Genomic DNA, 27,146 nt, shown 5'->3' on the forward strand with positions numbered 1-27,146 from the left:
GAACACAGAAAATATGCCTAAAAGATGTTGAGACTGGATCGAATATTTTTGTAAGCACTTTCTTTGCTTTATATTATTATAGAGTTGACATATGTTGAGTATTTTACTCTGATTCTACAGTCATCAACAATCCTTTGATTACAATTAGCTTCCAAAGGGAGACTGCAGAGGCTACCAAAAATACAAACTCTTTTGAGTTTGTTTAAAGTAATTCTGTCTCTAAAAGATAAAGTCAGGCTTCTAAATTTGTAAAATTTTACAAGGTTTTACCATTGATACTGAACAGTAGAAAAAAATTTAACGTAATAATTGTCTTTTTCAAAAACAATTGGCTATCAGCTGATCCGCCCTGCAACATCCTCTATAAATGCAAATGTTTTTCTATTCAAAATACCCTATAATAATATATACATCATCATCATTGTCATCATCATCATCATCATCGTGAGTGAATAGCAGTTTTATTCAGAGAAGTTTTACATATTAAAAGGCATAGTTTATCATACCTTGTGACTTAATAAAGGTTGTATTAGAAGGAACAATTTGCCTTGTGTTAGAATGAGAAAGACTGAAACCTAAAATAATAATAATACTAAATTACTCTGTCATAAAACAAAGAGCTAGAGTTTGGAAGTTTTAAGTTTCTTGGTTTTCAGTCCAACTTCTTTGTTTTCAATTACAGTGATTGACTCTCTCCCCCATATCCACTCTCATGAGACTACTGATTTCAGCTTACACTAAATTGTCCTTCTGGCATCTTTACTTGGGGAACAAGGGTAGTAAAGGGAAAAGAAACATGAACTGACTTTGCTATGAGATAATGTTACTAAAGCCTTGCCAAAGTTCCCTACCAATGTTATTTTGGGACGTTCAATTAGAACTAGATGAGATATTCGTAAAAACTAGATATTGGAAACCTATTAAGTTTCTGGAGTCTAAGGGGATGATAGTGAATGGAGTCCCAAATAAACTGTGATAAAACTGAAGTAGGAAATATTCCTGACAATTAAAAATGGAATTTTACCATTTTTTAGCAACAAAAAAGAAATTAGAAAATAAACATGTGAACAACAACAACAACAACAACAACAACAAAAATGCTGAGATCCCAGAAGAGAGACAGACTGTCAGGATATAATTAAATGGAACCTTCAAATCGTCATCTCTTGTTTCTTTCATATCAACTTCATAAATTAAATATTGCATTAAATACAAAGAATAATATAATATTTGTTCATTTAGAGATATTAATTTATAAAAAATAGCCATACATCCAGATATTTTTAAAAAACTAAAAAAATCATATACATAACATTTTTATAAATATGTATATAATATTCTAGCAAGACAATATCAAATGTTATGATTTTCTACTATTCTGATATAAACAAGACACAAATTTTGATATTTGACCTAAAGACATTTATTAATTATATAGATATATTACTTTTGACTTATCAAGTTAATAAAATACCAAGATGTAAAAATAATTAAGTCGAAATATGATGAACTTACTCAAATTTGGTGATAATATTTCAGGAAGTACTATACCAAAGAATCAAGACCAAAGAAAATTGTTTGTGAAAGAGAAATCAGAGAGAATAAAAAGACAAAAAAAATGTAAATTTATTTTTTTCTTATGTTAATGATATGTGCTAAGTAAGTCAACCCAAGAAATATTAGAAATTGTTTCCTCAGTGTAATTAGGAAATAGATAAAAAAAAAAAACAAGAATTGAAGAAGTCTATATTAGGGCAAATTACATTGGCAGCTCTAACAAACAACTCCAAATCCCAATAAAACTTTTGATATCTTGCTGAAAGGACTGTCCAGTTCAGGGAACAGGTTTATTGTCTTCCAAGTAATTTTTCAGGAATTCAAACTCCTTTCATGCTAGAACTTCACTATCTTTACTTCAGGACCTCAAAGTCACAGTGGTATATTCTATTGACAGATTGAGGAAAGGGAAAGGGAAAGAATGTGAAGAAAGTATACTTGCTCTTCACTGATTTGGACCAGATGTAACTAACATATTACTTTGTCTCCCATTCAACAGGCCAGAACTAGCCACATGATCCAATCTAGATTCAAAGAAAGTGAGAAAATATATGTTAGCTGAATACCCAGAAGGAAAATGAAACAGGTTGGCGAATACACAGAATAGTGTCAGCCATCGGGTTTAACTAGGCTAAAATTTCATTCTGACATACTTATTTCTCACGAAAGTGAGAGAAAACTATAATAAATGCTGCTTAAATTTTACAATCTACTTACATTAATGTTATGTGATCTTTTTCATATTTGTTAATTTTGAAGTTTGATTGACTTCTGAGTGTTCCCACAGGGCTACATGGCCTTGGTATGGTCTTCGGCCTTCAGGTTCAGTAACTGAATGTTCAGCCTTCAGGTTCATACATAATCAGTCATGATCAGATCAGACTGTAGGTTGATGAATGATGCCTGCAAAAATAATATGAGGATTAAAATGTGAACAAGAAAGTTTATTTATGAGTTTATAATTTAAATGGTCATTTTCCAGTGATGATGCTCACTTTTCCCACTCAGAGCCCCTCTTTCTCAGAATGAAGGTAACTAAGAAAATAGATTATTCAGCAGAATTTTATTTGGCTGACTACAGAATCAAAATCAAGGAAGTTGAGCAGGCCTATAGCAGGATTGATTGAATTCAAATCTTAGCCTTAACTACTTAGAAGCTGTGTGACCTCACACAGCAATTTAGTTAGTCCCCCGCACCACTCATTTTCCATTTACAAATCTATCAAATATGCATAATTTTTGCACCTTCTACATAGGTTGTTCTGAGAATGACTGAGAATCAATGAAAAGAGCATAACAGTTTTTCCCATACAGTTAGTATGCAGTCCATGCCAATTGTTTTCAGCTAAGTCCTCAAAAGATCAAGTGAAATCTCTTTTCTCATGTCAGAGATGATCACTATAATGACAGTATTATTTACATTATACAAATTCAATATTACTCTCCCACAAACAATGTTGGTCACAACAACAAACTCTTCTTCCCTAAAATCAATTGTCATAGGCTGCCATGTTTTTCAGTTTACTTTTTACTTTTTACCTGTATTTTCATCGACAATGAGTCAAGAGTCAAAAAGCTGCTCCCAAAGGCTTGGGAGGAATTATCTCTGCTCATTGTGCATTTTTAAGATCAGTTTTGCATCAGAACAATCTGAAGTAGCTTTAATTTCTTGGGGTGAGAACCTCACTGTGATTCTATCCTGATTCTATTTTATATAGTAAAATCTGCATTTTACATATTCTAAATTGACTAAGTCAACTAGGATCTCAGTGTATACAGGCTTTCAATTTCTCTTTCCTTAGGGATTTATTGTATTATCCTTATTTCCAAGTTGCATATACAAGCAAAGATTAATAAAGAAATTTCCCACCTCTGCCTAAGTTAGAGTGTTAAGTCAAAATTGTAGGAAGTGTAGCTGAGATAAAGAGGATGAAAAAAAAAAAAGGTCAGGCAAACCTTGGTGTCAGGATAGTGAACTGATTTTTTAGAGTTAACTCATATTCAGTAGGGTCATTACATTCTATAAATATAAGAAGCCTCATTCATATAGAATGTCAGATGAATAGTGCCTCTCAGAATTGTGCGATGCTCTGACTTTGAGCATATAATTCCGCCTTTTCCTCATATATAAAAAATACCTACCAAAATCCTTGGATCACCAGTAGATTCAAAACCAGTAGCATCTGATAAAGTCAGAGCACACCTCCTTTAGTTTCCTTTTATAATATGTTTGCATCTAGAATGAAGGTCCATTTAGCAGATGTGAAGATGTCTGAGCCACAACTAAACTTTTTTTCCACCTGCTCATGGACTTTTAGTATGTGAAAATATTTTGTTACTCTGATACCCAAAATGTCCCTTAAAATATTCAAAATTACCATTGTTTACCTGTATTTATTCAACAATACTTATCAGCCTACTAATTGTTAGACAAACTGGGGTAAGAGTTGAAAATATAATGGTGAAAAAAAATGAGATATACATTTGCCCTCATGGGTAAATATATATTAATCAAATATTAACATATACAATGTAAAAATCTGTATTAATCTTTTACCATATAACAAATAATCCCAAATTTGGGTGGCTTAAGAAACCATTTACTTAGCTTACAATTCTGTAGTTTAGGATTTGTGCTGGGCTATACTTCTGGTTTGCGCTGGGCTCACTCATGTGTCTGCAACCAGCTGCCGAGTTGGTTCAGACCTTGCTAGGTGGACTAGGTTAGACTCAGCAAATATGGCTTTCCTCTACTCCATATGCTTTCTCATCTTCTAACAGCTGGCCTCAACTTGTTTATATCATGACTGGACAGGGTTCCTAGAGAGCAAGTGAAAAAAAGTAATGTTTCTGGAGAACCCTCAAAAGCAACACAATGTCAACACATTCTGCTCACTAACACAAATCATAAAGTCAGTCTAATTTCAAAAGTCAAGAGATGAGAAATTAACCTCTACTTCTTGATTGTAGGAGTTGAAAATTATATTGCAAAGGGGTATGGATCTAAGGAAGGGATAATTGCAACAATTAAAAAAATAATCTACCACAAAGATAATGGTCGATGTGCCAACAAGAAGTACACAAGCCTCTGAAACCCAACAGGCATATTTGTCTATATCACCTTGATCATGAGGAAGTAAGACCTGAACTGAATATGAGAGTTAAATAAAAAGTTAATTACAAAGAAACTTTGGGAGATATTAGCTAAGTCTATTACCTTGATTGTGGTTGTGGCTTATCACAGATATTTGCATATGTTCCAGTTAATTGTTTGTACACATTAAATTGTGAAGTCGTTTGTATATCAATTAAACCTTCATTAAAGTTGTTAAAAAACAAAATAATATAAACATTTTTCAAAAGATGGGGACTGGGGAGGAAGCTTCAAGAAGAATGACTAGCACATGAAAATGTCCTATCCAAGGAGGGGCATGAAGAACCTAAGGAACTAAAACTAAAGATGACCAGTGCAGTTAAAGAGCACAGTTGGTATGAAGAAGGGAACACCAGAAGGGCCAAACCATGAAAATCTGTAATGAAACAAGTTTTGAATTTATTCTAAAAATAATAGCAAGCATTTCCATTGCATTTATTATGTATGTCACATATTCCAAGTGTTTCATGTGTTTTAATATATTCATCCTATCAAAGCTATGTTACAAATAGAGAGAAAGTGAGGTTCAGGGAGGTAAAGTAGCTTGTCCAAGACCTCACAGTTAAGTTAGAGTCGAATCGCCTGGTCTGAATCTTTCCTCTTAACCGTATGTAACAGTGCTTCTGCAAGGCCATTGTTCTTATGGTTGTTGAGAACAATACAAAATCATTAAGAGATTTTAAACAGGGTTTGACATGATGAGTTTTGCTTTTTAATAGTTTATTCTCACTGTAGGATAAATGTACACTAGAGTAGATCTCAACTTATTGTAAGTAGATTATCGCTGTATTCCAGAGAATAGTAACTTTGATTACGGCAATGATAGTAGACAAAGAGAAAAAAATAATGATATTGATAGATGTTTATAAAATATTGATAGGTAAAACAGTTGATCATAACTTAAATGTAATGCTTGGCATAGATTTGGTTGCTTAAACAATTATAAATTGTGGCAAACCTTCCATCATTTACAAATTCACTTATTCAGTGACCTTTTCATTCATTCATAAAGGTAGAACCCAAACCTGAGTGACTTGAATTTTCTCACAGCATTCTTTCCATCAAAAATTTTTTACATTTTCATTGGAAACTTAGCTAAAGATTAAGTGCTGAGATTTAAAAAATATCAAAATAAAAAAAAAAAACCATTGTTTTATTAGTTCAAACGCAATGCTTAACAGCAGCAAATGGTTTGCAACCATCATAAACAGGAATGATTGGCATGTTTGATGAGAAGTCCATTATATTCCCCTTAGATTATATTGAGTGGCTGGCTCTCTTACATGGAATCAAATCTATACACAGTGTAGAGACTGAAGCAGGCCAGAGGACTCTTCTTGGCACCATTCTCTCTCCAGGCTGACTTGGACCTCAGTGAAGGCTGAGACCTCATTCTACCCAGGTCACTCTCTGTGGGCTAAGAATTTGTCATCTCTGGTATAGACAGACTCTTCCATGGATGTAAAATGTACAACTAAGCACAGTCCATCCTGACATAAATTATCTACAGTTCTAAAACCGGGTAAACATGATAACAGAAATAGGCAACTTATTCCAAGCCAATCAACTCATACATGTACCCTGTTGGTACTAGGCCAAAAAAGATAAGCAAGTACAGTAATGACTAAGTTCAAGGTCATATGTAGGCATGATCCTTTATATCATGATTTTAAACTTTGGGAAACTATAATGAACAAAATAAAAAGTTAATTCAGTAGGAAGTAAGTAAGAGTTAAATAAAGAGGTAAAAAGAGAATGGAGAAAAAGTAAAAAAGATTAATATTTATATCAGAGACTCGGTTATATATTTGCATTTGAGTTTACCAATTGTAGCTTGAGGAAAAGAGCAGAAGTGTTTTCTGGCCATTAGTGTTTATTCCAAAATTTAGGTCTCTGAAGCATAAGTATAAAGGTCGGCTTCACAGAGAGCCAGGTGGTCATGTTTCCCTGGCTTCACTTCTTTGCATGTATTGCCGCCCAACTTCATATCACAGTACAAAAACTGCTAAGAGAGAGGAAAAGAAGCCTAAATCACTTTATTCAGTAGTGAGAATAAATCTGTTTGCAATGCAAAAGGCTCTCCAGCACAGTACTTTGAGGTTACAGTTCTGCAATTTTACTGAACTGAAAAGGCATTCTTTTTCTTTGTTCTTAAAAGTTGTTTAACATTCTCATTTTAATAGCAAGTAAGCATGAACAAAACAGTTTCTGATAAACTCAAAAGCTGTTTTGCCTCATTATGTTGGATGACAAGTGAGATCTTACAGCTTCACGTCAGATCAGTGGAAAAACAATTATCTGTAAAAAATATGTGCAAACATTTTTCCTATAAAGCTAGATTCAAGGCAATGTGTCTGGAATGTGTTTCTCCCTTTAAACTGCCTCCATTCCATGAAACATCTGTCTTAATTTCCGCTCTTCCTGGAGCCTTCCTTTTGGTCTTTCTGCAAATCCATTCCTTCTGAATCTGCCTCATTCTGACCCTGCAGATGGAATCCATATGTATGTTTAAGGAAGTGTGCACAATCTTCTCAACTGGAGCTTTCTAGCCATAATATATTCACGTGCAGCGTCCTAATGCATCAAATACAGTATGATTTACTTTCGGTTTGATTTCATGCTTTAAATGCATTAAAGTCAGTGTTAACACATTCACTGATTTTTCTCAGCAATATCTCTAAAATTAAGTATAGAACCGTGAATTAGATGTTTGGACAAGCAAAGTTTTTGTATTACATTCAATAAGCACTTGTTGATCATCTATTATGCTACAGCCTTGAGGTACAAAGATAGATGCCATGATTGAGAGTGTACCATCTAATATGCTTAGAGAGGTAAAAAAAAAGGATAGAACCAATACAATACAATGTAAGAAGGGCTGAACGGGAAAGACTACAGAAGTACAGAAGGAGACATAACTCAGGAGTGGAAAGTGACAAAAAGAAGTTTAGGGTTTGTTTTTAAGGTGAAGCAATGTATTTAAATGTATCAAAAGTGACATTAAATCATCAGTGTATCTTTAAAATGTTATTATTATCTAAACATTTATCTAAAATAATCCAGGAAATATATTGCCTAATTATTACATATTTTACACATGAAAATAATAGTTTGTATTTCATCTTTACAGTAAATAAGTGAGAAAGTAATTTGTGGGGGGTTTTTTTGTTTGTTTTTTTTTGTTTGCTTGCTTGCTCATAGAAAGCAAATAAAGAAGAAGGGTGAAAAGGATTAAGAGGCCATTTTAGGGAGAGTCTGGGATTTCTGTGGGTGCTGTGAGGAAACTAGGCCCTAATCAGTGGGTCCCACATATATGCTGCCAATCAATAGTCTCGAACATACTTCCTGCCCAAAGTCACAAGGTCATCAGAGATGTAAATATTTATCGGGTAATACAAAAGAAGAGCCATTGAGACAAGAAAAGAGAGTTGAGAATAAAGGGTCATTTTAAATACAAATAGTGATCTTAGAAGTAATAACTCATTACTTAAAATATGCGAGTAAGAAGAGAAAAGCAAGTATTATCTAAAATATAATTCCTGTAAAATTATTTGAGTATTTTTTGCAAGTTTTAATGCCTCCTATTGTCAAAGCTCTCAACAAGGTCAATTTTAACATACCCAAATGCTGGTAGGAATACTTGTTATTCAAAATAATACTGAAATTATATAAGAAATGTCATGTTAAAATTGAATCATATAGATTTCAAATTTCCATATATTTTAATTTACTTTTCAGTAACATACAATTGGAGGAAGTATATGTTGTTGTAAAAAAGTGAATAGAATATTTGAATCTAGGAAACCAAGGATTAAAAGGACTGAAACATACACATCAATTACTTATTGGTTATTTTTGTCAAAGGGAATAGAATTGGGCAGCAGGGAGAAGGGAACTTTTGGATTTTACTCTGCCCACTTCCGGGTTAATTTGTATCTTTCGCGACAATAATGCATTCGAATACAATGTAATATATTTAGAAAACAATAAGTGAGTTTTAAAAAAAAACTCTATGGCATGAACAAATATATAAAGATGCTTAAAAGAGCAAGAAGAACAAAAGAAAAAAGGCGGCTTTGGAAACTATTACTACAATTTGAGAATCAAAACTAATTAAAAACAATAGCAGTAACTGGAAGCACATGTGTTCTCCCAGGTAAGCAGACCACAGTTAACTTCAGAACACGAGCGACCTCTTGTGGCAAAGATGGGTACATTTTTAATGCATGTCACTACCACACAGGATGAAGGAGGTTGCCTGATGAAATTCTGCTTCTTTTTCAGATTGAAATGGTGACAATGATGCCTTCAGGGAACAGAGAGCTCCTCACTCCACCCCCACAGCCAGAGGAGGCTGAAGAGGAGGAGGAAGAGTCCACCCCCAGGCTGATCGATGGCTCTTCTCCACAGGAGCCTGAATTCCCTGGGGTTCTGGGTCCCCACACCAATGAAGGTCAGGTCCATCAAAGCTGAATTGTAATTAAGTCCACTTGGTCATCCCTCAAAACTGCCAAGTCCAAGGCCACAGGAAACCCATACGACCCAAAAAGAAAATTTTGCAATGGGCTAGGATTGAAGCAGGAGATACACTGTATTTTGTGTCAAAATTTATAAAGTAGTTTTAATAATTCATCTTGGGCATGATGAAATTTTCAAATAACCAATGATTTGGGATAAAAATATTTATCTGGCATTATTATTCAAAACTTTTGTGGTGAATGCATTTTTAGAACAAAGGATACACTATTAGCAAGACCAGAATCTATGTTAGAGATCAGGACACAGCAATTCAGGGTGATAAGGTGATTGATGCTGGATAATGCTGGATGATGATAATGGTGGTGATGGTAGTAATACTAAAAGATTTTACATTGATTGGGCACATAATATCTGTGGGCCATAATGCTCAGCACTTCATATTATCTCATTTGACTATTACAACCTCCCTGTGAAGGTGTTAATCAATATTAATCTTTTCACTATTACTGACTAGTTCGAAAGGGTAGGAAGTTGCCAGAGATCACATAGCTATTTGTTTCACCCACTGGGTTTGATGTGAGTCTTCTGATTCTTGTCTGTATATGTATGGGAAAGTATGCTTCTTCCCATTCAGTGCTAGGAAACAGCTGAGAGAGGAAAAGAGGAAAGTGTTCCCTTACATTGGACTCCACCCTGCATGGCCTGAAGGTGATCTAAACCAGAGCACTTTCGTTAATGAAAAGGAATTCCTGGTGCTAAACATAATTCTATGATTTATCTATATTTCTTGTTAAAATTTATCAGTGTCAACCTTGGGGATATTCAACTGGACTCACATCTAAATATTTACACACACACACACACACACACACACACACACACACAGAATGGCACATAGTGAAGGGATTTAGAAAAAATGAGTAAGGTTCTCAATGCAAAGGTTTAGTTAGTGTCAAGTATCGCTGTACTCTAAATTTTGGATATACAAAACGTATCTTAAAATGACTATTGTTCCAGTACAGAGAGACAAACATGTAAATTTAGAAGCTATTATGTGTTACAGGTAATATGAGAAAAGTCTGTAGAGAATATACTGAGAGAATGATAGAGAGAAAAGACCATTCATATCCAGCTTTGCCACCTGATAGATATACAGTCTTGAGCAAGGCATTCAATATTTTTCTTGCCTTAGTGTCCTCTAAAAAAATGAGATAATAAATAACAGAACTTACCTCATAGAGTTTTTGTAAGGATTAAATGAATGAATTTGGTGCCTGGCCCATAGTAAACATAATAAATGTTAGTTATTCTCATTATTCTATTTTTGATAGAAGTTTACCATTTTTGTCAATCTCAATAAACTTTTCAGGATACAAAACAGTATCATTAACTACAGACACTATATTGTACAGCAGATCTGTGGAACTTACTCATTTTGCACAATTGAAAATTTATACCTGTCGAACAACTGCTGTTGATTTCCCCCTCTCCCCAGTTCCTGGTCACCACTAATCTACTCTCTGATTCTATGAGTTTTTAACTGTTAATCAATAATTTACATAAAAAGTAAATTTTTTGAAATATTGCCTATATGTTACAGCCATTAAAGTGTTTTATATACATTAAGTCTTTGCAGAGTCATAAACAACAACACTATGAACTATGTATTGTTATCTCTCCCTTATGAGCAGGAGAACTAAAATGCCAACAATTATAAAAGTTGTCCAAGATCATGGAGGTTGTATGTAATGGTGTGAGATTGCAAACAGAGATCATTAAATCCTAAGTCTTTAATGAACAAATCATATTTTTTCAACATAGTTAACTTTCTATAAAGTAGTAGAATATTCTATAAACAGACCAAGGAAATGAATATAATGACAAGAAAATGGAAATACCCAACAGAAAGGCTTCACAATACATAAATTAAATATCTCTATACCATTATACTATTTTTAAGTCATTTCAGATCTTTCAAAAGTTGACTGATCTGGAATCATTACCTGAACTTGAGTCTTTCACCTGAGCCAGAAACAATAGAAAAACATAATGCCCAATCTTTTTAAAAACTCTAGTCAAAATTATGGCTTAATAACATAAGTTTTGAAGCAATATTTAAAAATCTATTACTTTTAAAAACAATGTCGTCTCAAAAATAGTCTGAGTGTGAGTAATAAAACTAAAATTTTAAGTCACATTGTAATTTCTAGAGAAAAAATACCACCAGTAGTTCTAAAGTAAAATTAAATTTAAATCTTATAAATTCGTCAAAGTTAAATAGTTTGGAAATATTTAGAACATTAGAAATCAAAATATGTATTTTTTGCTATAACGCAAATTTCTAAAAATGATATCTTAAAGCCATATAAAGTAGGCTTGAATTATGGGTGGAAAAACTAGAGTTAAATTATAACGGCTGTGAATGTATATAATTACCTTAAGCAATTATTGCTAAATTAACAAAGCCAAGAATATATAAAAGAATCAAATGCCTTACTTTTTAAAATATGTATGATAAATGACAAATTTATAATGACTGAAGAAATTGGTAAATATTAAATATTTTATAGCTTCCTTTTAAAGTTTTTCTTTAGATTTCCATTCCTGAAATAGTTTTCATTTCTGAAGTTGTTACTGTAAATGAGTTTCCCATTTAATGATAGCAATAAGACTTCGGTAAGTACATTACTAGTTCCTGATCACAAACTGCAAATGGATCTTTCAACTAAGACAACCAAGTATCTTGGTTTGCCTGGAGGGAGGGAATCCCAAAACAGGAGACTTTCAATGCCAAAACCAGGAAAGTCTCTGCTCAGTTAGGATGAAATGATCACTAAACAATTCCCAAAAGTTCTTCCATCACCTTCTTCTTCTATAACTCTCATAGCTTATTTCACGTTCTCTATTCATCCTACCTCCCACAATCCTACGTCTCCTCCTCCCTTTACTCCTCAAGCTCTTCAGAAAGCTTAACTTCCTACTTTACAAAGAAAATACAAACAACCTTCTGGTCATTAGCTCTTTGGTCTTTCTATTTTCAAACATAAAATTTACCTACACTTGTACCCATACACCTTATCTTTCCCTTCTCCTATTGCAACAGGGGAATCATCTTTCCTCCCACATGCGGGATGTGTATTCTTCCCACTGGGCTTTGAGTTTCACCTCTCACTGCCGTCTCAGGATACTTTTTATCTTCAACTTCTCCTTCTTTGGATCCTTTTCTGCAAACCTCTCTCACTTTAGTCAATACCCCTCATTATAAACACCACAAATAACATCTTCTTAGTTACCGCCACCTCTCTTTCCTCCTTCACAGTCAAATATCTCAATAGCACTGTCTATGTTTGCTGTACCTATTTCTTCACCTACTCTCTCCTTAATTGACTATAATCTGGCTTCCAGCCTCATTACTCGAAACTCTTATTGAAGTCTCTCATAACCACCACAATGACTAATTCAAAGGACATTTTTTCAGTCCTTAACTTTAGATGACATCGTGACAGTCTTAGACTGTTTTCTATTTCCTTTTCTTTTAAACCCTTTATTCACTTGGCCTCTATAATATTGCCACATCCTATTTTTCTTCTTCCTTTCTCATTGTTGCTCCTCTGTCTTCCGTAGAAGCTTACTGTCCTCTACATAACCACTAAACAGAGAGTGAAGAAGGTGTGTGTGTGTGTGTGTGTGTGTGTGTGTGTATCTGTGTAATATATCGAGAAAAATAGATTAATATGTTGAGATATAATCCAGCCTAACAAATATCTTTTGGATCTGTTGCCTTTTCTATGACCATTACCTTAGCAATCATCATCTTTTATATAAACTCATCTTCGCTCTGCCCACTCACTGGCCCTCCCTCAGCTTTCCACCATACCATGAAGCAGATTAATATCTTAACATGCCCATCTTGAGGATAAGAAACAAAATCTGTAACATACCCTATAAGGCTATATGTGTTATATCCTACACAGTCTGATGTTCTCTGCATTCCAGCTACAGAAACCATCTTTCAGTCCTTCCAAAGTAAAGGAATTTGGCACATGCTACTTCCTCTGCCTGAATATGCTTCCCTCCACCAGCATAGTCAACTCTTTCTCTTCTTGCAGGTCTCAACTCAATTATCACCTCCCTGGAAAACCAAGACTCTTCAGATTGGATCAAATTTCCCTATTTTATGCTTATATGATATTTCATGACATTTGCCATGGTTGTTGTTTTACTTACTTGTGTGATTAATAATCATCATACATAACAGATTATAAAATAGAACTCTTTCTCTTTGTTCAGCTCATATAGTGCCATTTACATGAAAAAAGTCCAATAAATACATATTGAGTTAATTAATATTAATGATTATTACATCATATATTTCTTGAAGAGATTTTGTTTCAGTGGGGTATTTAAATATTGAACTCAAAACATAATAAAAACATTATATGGGTTGTTTTAAATTTATGAAAACCACAATCTTAATATTCACATTTGATAGATAGAATTTCTAATAAGTGTAAAAGCAACAACTGTGAAATATTGACTCAGTAATTTAAAATAAAATTTTAAAACATTACAAAAATATTGGAGCAGTTTTAATTGGTATATTTGGCAAATATTCCATTTACAGAAAAATACATGAGAATATATGAAATATACTAGGATGGTCTGTATGAGACTCTAATCTTGTTTAACAAATATTGACAATGACATAGAAATTGCTTTTTATTACTTACTTACTTCTAATTATTTGCCTCTGTCTTTTAGATTTTCCAACCTGCCTTCTGTGTACTTGTATAAGTACCACTGTATACTGCGATGACCATGAACTTGATGCTATTCCTCCGCTGCCCAAGAACACTGCTTATTTCTATTCCCGGTTTAACAAAATTAAAAAGATCAACAAAAATGATCTTTCAGGCCTAAGTATGGATGACAGCACTAATGTGCTTCTCTTCTTTACAGACTTCCCTAAAATTGTTGCACCATAAATTGCTGTTACTGAAAATTATAGCTAAATAGAAAATATGGCTCATAAATCATTTTTCTTAGTTAACCATTTGAAGATTTGCTTTGATTAAAAATAATGATTAAAAAATAATGCATAATTAAAAATCATTGTGAAACTAGTTGTTGATTTTTTAAACAAACTATTTTTAACTAAATAGAAATTATAAATAATTATATTTTATAGGCTAGAACTCATTACCATGTTATGATATTAGAGCAAAATGTCATGATCATATGTTTACTAGAATCTGGCTTGTTTACAGAGCCTTCTATTAAAGCACAATACTTTATGGTTGATGAATGCAAACCTGAATTCTGACTTTATAATTGTTGCTAACTTAGAATTTTTTTACTTGTCTTCATAAAGTGTTTTAATCACTAAAAATTTATCTTTAATGCCTATGTATTTTAACAATAATGTACCTTTGACCACTAGAAAATACAACAATCTGTCATCACTTAGTGAAACATTTTAAATAGTTAAATTCAAATAAAGTTTACTTAGAATATAGAGAAAAGTCTAGCTATTTTAAAAATAATGTTCCAGCTTTTTCGCTAAAATTACATAAAATGCATAAATATAAATAGTATTTGGAGGAAACAATTAAATTTTTATAAAATATTTAGAAATAATTATTGCATTAACTATTCATTGCTAATTTAATTAGTTTATATTTGCCCATATGTGGGAAATTTATGTCCATATTTTTATGTGAACAAAAAATTTTCAAGAATACTTAACCACTTCCTTCATTTTGTCTTCTAGATGATTTAAGAAGGATTGATCTGACATCAAATTTAATATCTGAGATTGATGAAGATGCATTCAGAAAGCTGCCTCAACTCCGAGAGCTTGTTCTACGTGACAACAAAATAAGGCAACTCCCAGAGTTGCCAAGTACTTTGACATTCATTGATATTAGCAACAACAGACTTGGAAGGAAAGGAATAAAGCAAGAAGCATTTAAAGTGAGTTTGAAGGTTGAATGTGAAAGATTTTCATCTTGGTCAATGACTAGCCTTTTTTATTCTAGAAAGGAATTCATTTTGATGAGACTTTTAACTACTAAAACAATCTTTACAATACTGTTTATCACGCTTTTGGAAAATACTATGTTCTGGTATATTTTGAGGCTAGTCAAGCACCAAGAACAGAAAGCAAAGTTGAAATAAGAAGTGGGTAGCTACATGCAGCACCAGTCTATAAATTGTACCTGGAAATGGCATATGCCAGATAATTTGTATTTACCAAGAACTCCTCCACTTAAGGAGAGTTTTTAATGTGATTAAAGGATAACTACCTGTACAGGGTATGATTGGTGCCTTGGGGATAGAAGGCTTCTAAATTACTTTATAAGGAAGATGGATTCAGTTAATCTTACAAATTTTGTTTTCTCAGTGAAGGAAGCAAGTTTGGAGCTAGAGTGACTTGCTTGAAATAATACCATTGAGTCTGAAAACAGTAACCAACTGACTTTCTTACACATTCTTACTCTGTTCAAGCTGCTCCTCTAAGTATACGTTGAACAAATACATTAAAAAATATTGTGACGGGACATCACATTACTTCCATGACGGCAACAGGAGGTCACGTAAACCCATTAGCAGTGGACAATGGTCAAAGTCGACTAACCCTCCTGTGACAGCACTCTGTTGAGTAAGAGAGTTAGGGTACCTCATTAGAGCCAGGCAAGAGTAGAAGTCTAGTCACTAGTCTCTTCACTCTTCTGTTGTTGTAGGTGGTGGTGAGTCACAATTTGTCCTGTGATATTTGGCTAGAGTGGATCTATTCTTGTCTAATTTTTTTTCTGTCTTGCTAGACTGTCCCATCCCTGGAACCCAGGCTAGAAAGAGCAGGCTTTCGTTGGGTAGGGAATCTCATTTCTCAGTCTCTATAACATGAATGAAATTCTTGCTATGCCTTGCCAAAATCCTCAGATCCTATTGCAGAACAGAGAACAGGAAGTCACAGCCTTACTTAAATTGAGAAAGTTAAAGTGTACAAAGCAAATTTCTTTCTAGAGATTGAGAAACGTTTCATTTTCATCAAGAGATGCCTGCTTGCCCTCCATTTTTCTAAACACATTTGAATTGTCTGGTAATTTAGAAAACTAATCTGCCTCAGCTTTACAAAACAAGATCTGGTCAGGTATGTTGTTTTACAATTAGTTCCATGGACAAGAAATAGAAAATACAGTGACACCACTAATTTCTACCTAAGTCCCTACATTTGGAATGCTTACAGGATATGTATGATCTTCATCATCTCTACCTCACTGATAACAACTTGGACCACATCCCTCTGCCACTCCCAGAAAACCTACGGGCCCTTCATCTCCAGGTACGCTTCTACTACTAAGGTATATCCAACAGCTCCATGGAAAACAAAAGCAAACAGGAGGAAGTCAGGATATAAGAAGCTATTTATAATGGCATGTAGACACATTGCGATTTTCTTTTATTTGTCTTTTTTCTTTCATTTTCACTGTCAGTCTGAGTACAAGGCATTTGTACATTCATGACCCTATGCTGATTTATTTCTGATAACCTTAGTTTTTATTTTCATTCTTTGCCAAAGCATAATGCATTTGGGGGCACATGAACTTCCTTTGAAAAACAATTGAAAATATTGTCTGCTTATGAAGTGTGTAAGGATTAGAAATAGAAAAGAAAAAGAGGAAAACAAAAATCTAATTTGATTTCCAGCTTTTAGGGGGAAAATGTCAATTTTAGCTTTTTAATTTTAGCTTTAGATTCTGTGTATTGAATTAAATTCAACCCTAAGGCATTCCTATCTGCTGAGAGATGATAGATTTTCATCTCTCTGAATTAAGAAAATGTAGTTTTTCCTAAACCAACATATTTAAATTTCACATGATTTTAAATCTTATTAAGCTACATTTTATCTTTGAAGTTACAAGTGAAAACACATTTTCAAAAATGTTATGATCTAATATTTTCTAAATATATTTTATTTAAATATGTTTAAAATATGCTTAATGAAAAAAAACACTTTTTTTGTTAAGGAAAGATAAATTATTTTTATTTTGTATGAGAGTAACTTTTGGTCTACAGCTGTAATCGACTTTCCATAATAATTTCATTTGTTCTATGGAATAAATCTATAAAGAATGAATTCATTGTGTGCTCAAAGAAACAGTACCATAGTGTAATATTAAAATCTTTTACAGAAACAATGTAAACTATCACGAGAAGTGATTTTGCTATGTCAGGGCAGGTTTTTGATTCTTACGTTTTTCTCTATGGATTCTGTAAATATTTACCTCTATGTCTTTTCTGTTATTCCTATTAATATATATCCTTCCATATTTTTTTGGTGTCCTTTTATGTATATCTGTCTCTGAGTCTTGGATACCTATCTCTTTTGAGAGTTTTTCTAGCTGTGTTTATTTCTTTAATATATATGTCCTTTATAGTCCTCATTCTGTTTTTGGCTAGCTCTTTTAGTCTCTCTTTATGTACATGAAGATTTTTTGCCTTGTTTGTGATTAGGAGGAGGATTTCTAAAGGAATGCTCAAGAAAAGTTTGGAATGTATTTTTCAATTATGAATGAAATTTTATTATTACTCTTGTCTGTGATGACATTGACTCTACAAAGTAACCAGTTCTCTGATATTATGCTTAAACACAATATAGAGTATGAGATTAAAAATGATTGGCTTTATGTTCCCTACTTTATGGTTTAAAAAAGCATTAAGCACACCTTTTAAAAATATTTCTCTTTCACAACCACCTCACCACTAGCTAGCATAAAACTGCTTCTCATGTACATTGTCTTTAATTTATGTTTATTTTTAATACTAAAATAAAAATCCCCTTTTGATTCATTTGAAAAATGTTTGCCAACATATAGTATAGTAATCAAGAATGATGGCTTTGGCTAAAGCAGATTCCCTGGGCTGAAATTTTCCTTCCAACACTATTAGAAAAATTATCTGAACCTCCTTGCATTTCAATTTTAATTTATAAAGTAGGTAGTACTGTTACTGGAACATGATAAGTCATTAAATGTGAGGCATAGTTATTATTAAATAACATGTTTCTATTACCTATCAAAGAGAACTATGCAGTGCCTAGGCACTAAATCTGTATTATTTCTTATGAATACTTTGCACTGATAAGAGAGTCAATCAGTCAGGAAGATATAAACATATGTGCACCTAACAACAGAGCCTCAAAACTTATAAGGAATAAACTTTTAGAATTGAAGGCAGAAATAGACAATTCAACAATGATAGTTGGATACTGCAATACTTCACTTTTAATAATGGATGGAACTAGCCATAAGATCAACTGGGAAACAGAAGATTTGAACAACACATAAACAACCTAAGCCTAAGAGTCAACTACAGAACATCCCACCCCCAAAAAAGCAAAATATGCCTACCTTTCAAGCGTACAAGTAATAGCTCCCAGGATAGACCACATACTAAGCCACAAAACAGGCCTCAAAAAATTGAAAATAATTCAAGTCATACAAAATATTTTTATGATCATAATGAAATTAAAATAGAAGTCAACAACAAAGAAAAACTGAAACAATTCACTAATATGTGGATATTTAACAAACCTTTTCTTCATAAGAGGAAATCTAACCAATGAGTTTGGTGATGTGGCAGGTTACAAAATCAATACACAAATAGTAATTGTATATGTATGCATTACAAATGAAGGATCTAAAATGAAATTAAGAAAACAATGTGATTTTTAATGATCACAAAAATAACAAATAACCTGAGTAATTCAAACAAAAGGAGTACAGATTTGTATACTGAAAGATACAACAGACTATTTAAAGACTTCTCCACAGCAAAAGAAACAATCAACAGAAAAGATAAACTACAGAATGGGAGAAAATATCTGTAAACCACACATTTGATAAGGAGTTAATATTCAAAATATATACAGAACTCAAATACTCAATAGGCAAAAAATAACCCAATTAAAATATTGCCTTAGGACCTGAACAAACATTTCTCAAAAGATGACATACAAATGACCAACAAGTGTATGTAAAGGTGCTCAACATCACTAATCATCAGGGAAATGCAAACCAAAACCACAGTGAGATATCACGTCACACCTTTTAGAATGGCTATTATCAAAAACACCAAAGATAATAATTGCTGGCAAGTGTGCGGAGAGAAGAGAACCCTTGTACACTGTTGGCGGGAATGTGAAGTGGTACAGTCATTATGAAAACAACATGAAAGTTCTTCAAAAAATTGAAAACAGAACTACTATATGGTCCAACAATCCCACTTCTGGGTATATATCTAGGGAAATGAAATCAGTATCTAGAAGTGTCTGCACTCCCACGTTTAGAGCAGTGTTATTCATAGTAGCCAAAATATGGAAACAACCCATGTCTGTCAATGAATGAATGAATACAGAAATTGTGGTACATTTAAAATGAGATATAATAAAAATATAATTTAAAAAACCTTAAAAATAAAGACATCCTGCAATTGGGAATGACATGGAGGAACCTGGAGAACATTATTCTAAGTGAAAAAGCTAGACAGAGAAAGACATATATTGTATGATCTCACTTATATGTGGAATCTAACAGTGTGCAACTCATAGAAGCAGAGAGTAAAATAATGGTTGCCAGAGCCTGGGGGGAGGACATGATGAGATGTTGGTCAAAGGATATAAAATTTGTAATTTAAGATGAGTAAGTTCTGGAAATATAATGTATAGCAGGGTGACTACAGTTAATAATACTGTACTGTATAGTTGAAATTTGTTGAGAGTAGATCTCAAGTGTTCTCACCACACGTACACACACACACACACAAACACGGTAATTACGTGAGGTGATTAAAATATTAATTTGCTTGATTGTGGTAGTCATTTCACAATGTATAAATATATAAAAACTTTATGCTATACACCTTAAACATATACAATTTTGTTTTATTTGTCAATTATACCTCAATAAAGCTGGGAATAAGAGATCTAAATAAAGGAAAGATAGTCTCATATTCATGGTTTGGAAGACTTAATGTTAACACAAAAATACTCCCCAAATGGATCCATAAATCTTATATGTAGAAAGTCTTAAGTAATCCACTAAACTATTTGAATTAATAAATGGGTTCAGCAAGGCAGCAGGTTACAAAATCAATATAAACATCAATTTTGTATCTACACACTAGCAATAACTAAACTACAATGGGACATCACGTCATACCCAGTTGTTTGGCTAAAATAAGAGTTGTTATTTTATTATTAGTTAGGATGCAGAGAAAATTGGAACTCATATATTGTTGACAGAAGTGTAAAACAGTGCAGCTACTTTGGAAAACAGTTTGACAGATCCTCAAAATATTAAACATTGAGTTACTTATGACTAGTAATTCAATTCCTAGGTATATATGCAAGAGAATTTATAACATGTCCACATAAAATTTGTACACAAATGTTCACTGAAGAGCCAAAAAGTGGAAACAATCCAAATTCCCATTAGCTGATGAAAGGATAAACAAAGAGATGGTATATCCATACAATGAGATACTATTGGGCAATCAAAAAGAAAGAAAAGTACTGATACATGCTACAACATGTATAAACCTTGAAAATACAATTCAAAGTGGAAGAACCCAGTCACGAAGAAAATATATAGTATGATTCCATTTATGTGAAATATCCAGATTAGAAAAATCCATATACACAGAAAGTAATTTAGAAGTTGCCAGGTCCAGAGGTAGGGGGTAATGGGGAGTTATCGTTAATACTATGGAGTTTCTTTGGGAGATGTTTAAAAGTGTCCTGAAATTAAATTGTGGAGATGCTTATACAAGTCTACAAATATATTAAAACCACTGGAATGTACACTTAAATCAGGTGAATTTTATATTTGTAAAATATATTCAATAAAGCTGTTTTTTTTAAAACACCTAGTACTACTCTCTGCCATCTTCCTGATATTTGCTCATTCTCTCCCTCAATTCACTTAAGCTACATTGATTTTTTTCCCCCTATTATTGAACATTCAGTGGAATTGCTCAGAATTTGAACTTGGTGTTCTCTCCACTTGGAATATTCTTACCTTTGCTCTTTCAATACCCACATCTTCTTGTCATTCCAGTCTCAGTTCCATTGCTATCCCTTAAGATAACTTTTTACAGTCATTGTCCTTTCTTCGGAGTTCTCATCATTTTTGAAAATAATTGCTTTTCTGTAAATTTGTTTTTTCACTTCCTTATCTTATATTCCCATTACTGAAGTATAAGCTCTATAAGGGCAAGTATATGTCTATTTTGTTCATTGACTTATACTCATCACCTAGAAATTTCTTGATGTATAAAAATTACATAAAATGCATTTTTGGATGAGGGAAGGAACAAAAGGATAAAAAAGAGAGTGAAGCAAAATGGACCATATTATTAATCAATACTAAAAATATGTTATATCTTGCCTTATTTATTTTCATCTTTTTTAGAATAACAACATTCTGGAGATGCATGAAGATACCTTCTGCAATGTTAAAAATGTGACTTATATTCGTAAAGCACTAGAAGATATTCGATTGGATGGAAACCCTATCAATCTCAGCAAAACTCCTCAAGCGTATATGTGCCTACCTCGTTTGCCTATTGGGAGTCTTATCTAAATAAAATAATAATTAGCATTGTGAAACCTAGTATAACAAAACAATTCTTACTGCTCTTTTCACAAACAAAGCTCAGCATGATACTTTCACTTTGTGTTTTGAAAGATGACATCATTACATAAAATATAACTCAAAGTTTTAAGATATTATGGCAGTTAAGTAATCTTAGAAAATACCAGATGAGTCAGGAACAAACCAAAAGACATACAGAAAGAGCAAAACTAAATTATAGGAAATATTTCATAGATATTCTTATAAATCACATGTAATTTGAAGGTTTTAGGGCTTCATATCCTATATAATTTCAAATTAAGCATATACAAATGAAAAGTGAACACTTTAGGTTTATTATCAAGTTTTAGATGTTTTTAATTAAACTTTTATATTTCTTTTTTTTTTCACTGAAGCATGTTTCCGTTTTCAAATTAATTAAATAAATGAAGAAAATAAAAGTATTTGAAAATGACAATGGGTCTTGTGAGAAAATATTCATTATAATTACAACATGCAAATAATCATAACAATAATACACAGAGCTTCAGTTTTTCAATAATAACATTTTATCATCTTAAAGATCTGTCATCTCATTTTATACTTTTGTTAAACTGACTAGTTAGTTGGTATATTTCTGTGCTCGTAAAAAAATAAAATACAAGAGGTGGAAAATATAGATAGTGATAATTATAACAACTCAACGGGAAAAGTTCAGGAATATTTTTTTTTAAGTTGATCTTTTTAAAATGTATGATCATAATATAGGTATATGGTTAAAATTTGAAAGATAATAAAAGAATATATAAGGAAAGGTGAGTTTCCTTCTAGCCATAAACTCAGAGTTCCACTTCCTAGAAAAACTAGTCAATGGTTCCTTGGAAGTTCTCATGGAAGTTTTCCACGAGAACAAAACTTGCACCTAAATAATTTTCCCTTTTTGACACAAATATATATGCATATGTACTACAGGTATGTACATATCACCATTATGTATCTATCCACGTAAACATGGATTTTTTAAGTACAAAAAATAATAATTATTTTTAAGCTTGTTTGTTTCACTTAAAAATTGTTTTTGGTGATTTTTCCATATCAGCACATACGGCTCAACTGATTCTGAAAATCAAATATCAGCCAATTACATAGATGTACATTGTTTTTGTATTTCCACTAAAATTGCAAAGAATATTCTTGTGTGAATGTGAATATCTTTGATACATATGAGAGTACATCTATGAATAAATTTATGGAAGTAGAATTCCGGATAAAAGAGTATATCACTTTAAATTTTAATAAATGTTATTAAATTGTCCTTCAAAGATGTTATACTCACTCACACTTTTACTAACAGAGTGAGAGAGTGCATGATTTTCTACAGCCTCAAGATGGCTTAATATCAAACTTTTCCATCATTGTAAAATCTATTTCTGAATTGATATATTAAATAAAAAATGAGAAAATTATTTGGCATTACATCTCCTACATTTAAAAACACAACAGATATTTTTATTTCAACTATCCCTTTTAGGCAAATATATTTCTTTATCTAAATTATCTGAACTTTTCTCATTGCTTCATACCATTCATCATATGCCATTAATTGTAGACAATATAGCTAAATCTAGAATATCTGTAGTACAACAATTAAAGAGATCTGAAACTACCTATGATATGATAAGGGAAATATCAGGAAAAGGTTGTGATAAAGAGAAAGCTACATAGTAAAATTCTCAAATAAAATGTAATTTGTGTTATCAGAGGTGTCTCTGCGGTATTATAACACACACAGATAGCATTTCTGCTTTAGGATTAATTCACAGTTTACTTCTATTGCTAAACAGTCGAAACTTCATGACTCTCTTTCCACCAAAATAAAACAAGCTTCTTGGCTTAAAAACAAGCAAACAAACAAATAAACAAACATAAATAAAAATGTTCACTTGATAGGGTCATGCCCACCTGGATAATATCCATATTTTAAGGTCAACTGATTTGAGACTTTAATTACAATGGCAAAAAAAAAAAAAAATTAATACAAATATCTAGATTAGTGTTTGAATAACCAGAGCACAGAGATCTTGGAGAGCAATTTCTAAAGTTCTGCCTACAACTAACTCCAAATTTTAGTAGGATTAAGCAAATGGTGACTTCCCATAGACTATGACCTTATTCCTCTATCCTTAAATCTTCCTAGAAATAGATAGAAAATATTACTGGTGGCATTAATAATAATAACATATTAGTAATATTTAATAAAGCCATTTTACAATTATATTTCTAAAATAAAGTAGTTATTCTCTATGTGTACAAAGAAACAGACTAAGAGTGGCCCTAACTTTTCCAGTTCTGTATGCCAATGAGGCAGACAAATAGATGATTTATTTTTGTTGTTATAGTTTAAGTAAAAGAATTGCATCAATCTTCAGTAAAATTCAAAATTTTAGTAAAAATCTCATGGGTAAAACATTGCTAAGTTATTTTTAACAGACAGATATATAGTTTTAGGCAAAACTATCTTCTAGTATTACTTTTATGTGCATTTGTGGCCTAGAGTTCAAATTTGAAGCATACTGTTGTTTTAAAGTTACTCCATAAATATACGCATATTTATATATAATAGCAACCAATTCTTGGACACAAACTATGTACCAGGCATCTACTAAGGGTTATTGACTCACAAGTATTAACTCACAACATCCTAGGAGTTGGGGATAAGAATGACTATTTCAAGTCACAATAGAAGAGAGAGCATGTGTAACTTTCACTGAGTTAAGGACTGACATCAAAGTTCGGTCTTATTCCACATCATTGTTTTGCCTCAAATACCACAGATATGGCTTTTCCCTGTTTATAACACAAGGAAATGGTGTAGGGATTGGGCGGGGAAGTTGTTATGTACTGAATGTCTTGTCTCTCCAAAGTTCATATATTGAATCCCTAACCCCAATATGATGATATTTGGAGATGGGCCTTTGGGAGTTTAATTAGTGTTAGATGAGGTGATGAGGATGGGGTTCTCATGATGGAATTAGTGACCTTTTAAGAAGAAGAAGAAAAATAGATCTGTATGTATGGGTGACTGTGTATGTGTGTGCATGAGTGCACACATATATGCACACACTAAAGAAAGGCCATCTGAGGACATAATGAGAAGTCAGTCAACTGCAAGCCAGGAAGAGAGCTCCCGCCAGGAGTTAAATGAGCTGAGACCTTGATCTTGAACTTCCAAACCTTCAGAACAGTGAGAAATAAAATTCTCATTGTTTAAGCCACTAGTCCATGGTATTTTGTTACGGCAGCTCCAACAAACTAATATAGATGTCAAGCTTAGTATGTCACAGTGACTTCCAAATGGCCAAGGGCCTTTGAGTTGTGTTTGAGGAAACATTTGTGGGGTGGAGAGTAGTCCTCCAGATACCAGGCCTCTGGAAGATCAGCAAAAGGATGAAATGAGATGGTTAGGGCCATGAGGACAAAAGGAGGATTCCAGCAGGTGGGTCTGACTTCCTCATTAAGCACAATAGGCACAGTGCCTGGGGTTTATGATAATTTTAGGGACCTATGCAAATGTTTATATTTTTCAATACAAAGAAAACATGATGATGATTATGATCACAATAATAATAAACATGCAATAAAGTATCTTGCCTAGAATATATTAATCTTTATAGCAATAGGACATAACTATATATAATGGAGGAAAGAGCCCATTAAGCCATAATGCCCTGCCCACAGGAATATTATTGATGATCTCAGATCTCCCCCAACAAATAGCATATAATACCTCTCTGTTCTCTCAGCCTTCTCAGGATGCCATTAATATAAAATCATAGGTGAGGAGGCAGGAAATTGTAGCAAAATAAAATAATAAAATAATAATAATAATAATAATAATAATAATGCTGGGATAAAAAGGACATTATTATGCAAACTTTATAAGGCCAGTTGACTTTCTCACAGGCATTACCACTGCCTACTAACAAGGATACTTTGCAGGTGTATAATTCACCAGGAACTCTAGAAGGACAAAGCGCTTACTATAGCCCTGAAAATGTGATAACATTTTAGTATTCCTTCTAAATATATCCTACTTAAATGGCCATTACAAATGCCTCATATTCTTAACTGAAATCCCTAATTCTATAACTGACTCCCTATTAAATGCTATATGTTTTTAATAACATAATTTTTCCCTCTATTCATATGCCAAAAACATTTTTCTCAAATATTATAGGTTATTTTTCATGGGAAAGGACACTGCATTTTATTGCTCAATACTACGGTATACTTTAAGAGTATTAATAAGCAAACATTTTCAGTTAAAGTTCTTAAGTAATCATTAGTGAGTACATGTTTTTCTGATGACATGACTACAATATGTTGTGTTAATCCTGTGAAAATTCTAAATTGTTATAGGATTAATATTTTCAAAGAATAAGAGCAAATAATATCTATAGATAGTACTATTATTATGAGTGTAAAAGTCACATCCCGACCTCTCGAAATGTGTAGAAACGGTCTTTGTAAATACCTCTTACAAAGTTAAATTTCTTTCATAATTTACTTAAATAATATGATTAATAAGTGAAAAACTACCAAAATGGCACTTCCAGATGCACAACACGCCTCACTAACCCCACGACTTCCCAAACTATCAAGAGAAAACAGTGAGTAATTTTGATTCCCTTCATCTTACTTTTGAAAAGCCTGAAAGGCTTAATACCTTGTGCTTCATCCCTGTGACCACTAGATGACGCCTTCCTTTTTGGTTTCAATTACTACAGGTGAACAAAATCAGGATGGAAAAAGGCAACTGTTTGAGAGTGCATAAAATGCATAATATTTATACTGGTTTTTTTTTTTTTTTTGTACCTCATAGCAATGCATTGGTTCCAGAGATAAATCTAAAAATATATGTTGAATTTCATTTCTCCGACCAAATATATCAGGTGTATCCAACTTCCCTCTAAATAATTTTATTTACAAGTTTAATTAGCTGGTTTACCTTCTAAAAGCCATTTGAAACAGTTAAAAATCTAGTAAGTATACCCAATTCCACTGCACCATAATAAAGAACCATTAATATGGGCAGCCTGGAATAGTCTGAGCTTGGTATTTGTGATAAAATATAAAAATAAAATGTCTAATTTCTCATTATTTCTCACACATGTCCTCCCGCTGACTGATTTTGAAAGAGTTATAACTGTCATTGAGTGTTAGGAGTCATTTAAGTCACAAAAATGCACAAAACCAACATCAACATTGTACTGTGTTTTCAACTTAACAACATATGCTCTGCATGAAACAAAGCATACCAA

General features: G+C 32.7%; 1 protein-coding gene across 1 annotated transcript in view; it reads left to right on the plus strand.

Moving 5' to 3' along the window:
• EPYC (epiphycan) overlaps positions 1 to 22,297 on the plus strand; it is a 34,479-nt gene extending 12,182 nt beyond the window's left edge. The window contains exons 3-7 of the mRNA XM_016160513.2: positions 8,996 to 9,164; positions 13,952 to 14,110; positions 14,961 to 15,163; positions 16,440 to 16,535; positions 21,664 to 22,297. Of these exons, the coding sequence (XP_016015999.1) occupies positions 8,996 to 9,164; positions 13,952 to 14,110; positions 14,961 to 15,163; positions 16,440 to 16,535; positions 21,664 to 21,834 (798 nt within the window). The 3' untranslated portion in view covers positions 21,835 to 22,297. The remainder of the gene's footprint in view (positions 1 to 8,995; positions 9,165 to 13,951; positions 14,111 to 14,960; positions 15,164 to 16,439; positions 16,536 to 21,663) is intronic.
• The last annotated feature ends 4,849 nt before the right edge of the window (positions 22,298 to 27,146 follow it).

The sequence above is a fragment of the Rousettus aegyptiacus genome, unplaced genomic scaffold (genome assembly GCF_014176215.1).
Source record: "Rousettus aegyptiacus isolate mRouAeg1 unplaced genomic scaffold, mRouAeg1.p scaffold_m13_p_2, whole genome shotgun sequence".
NCBI classification, from domain to species: domain Eukaryota; kingdom Metazoa; phylum Chordata; class Mammalia; order Chiroptera; family Pteropodidae; genus Rousettus; species Rousettus aegyptiacus.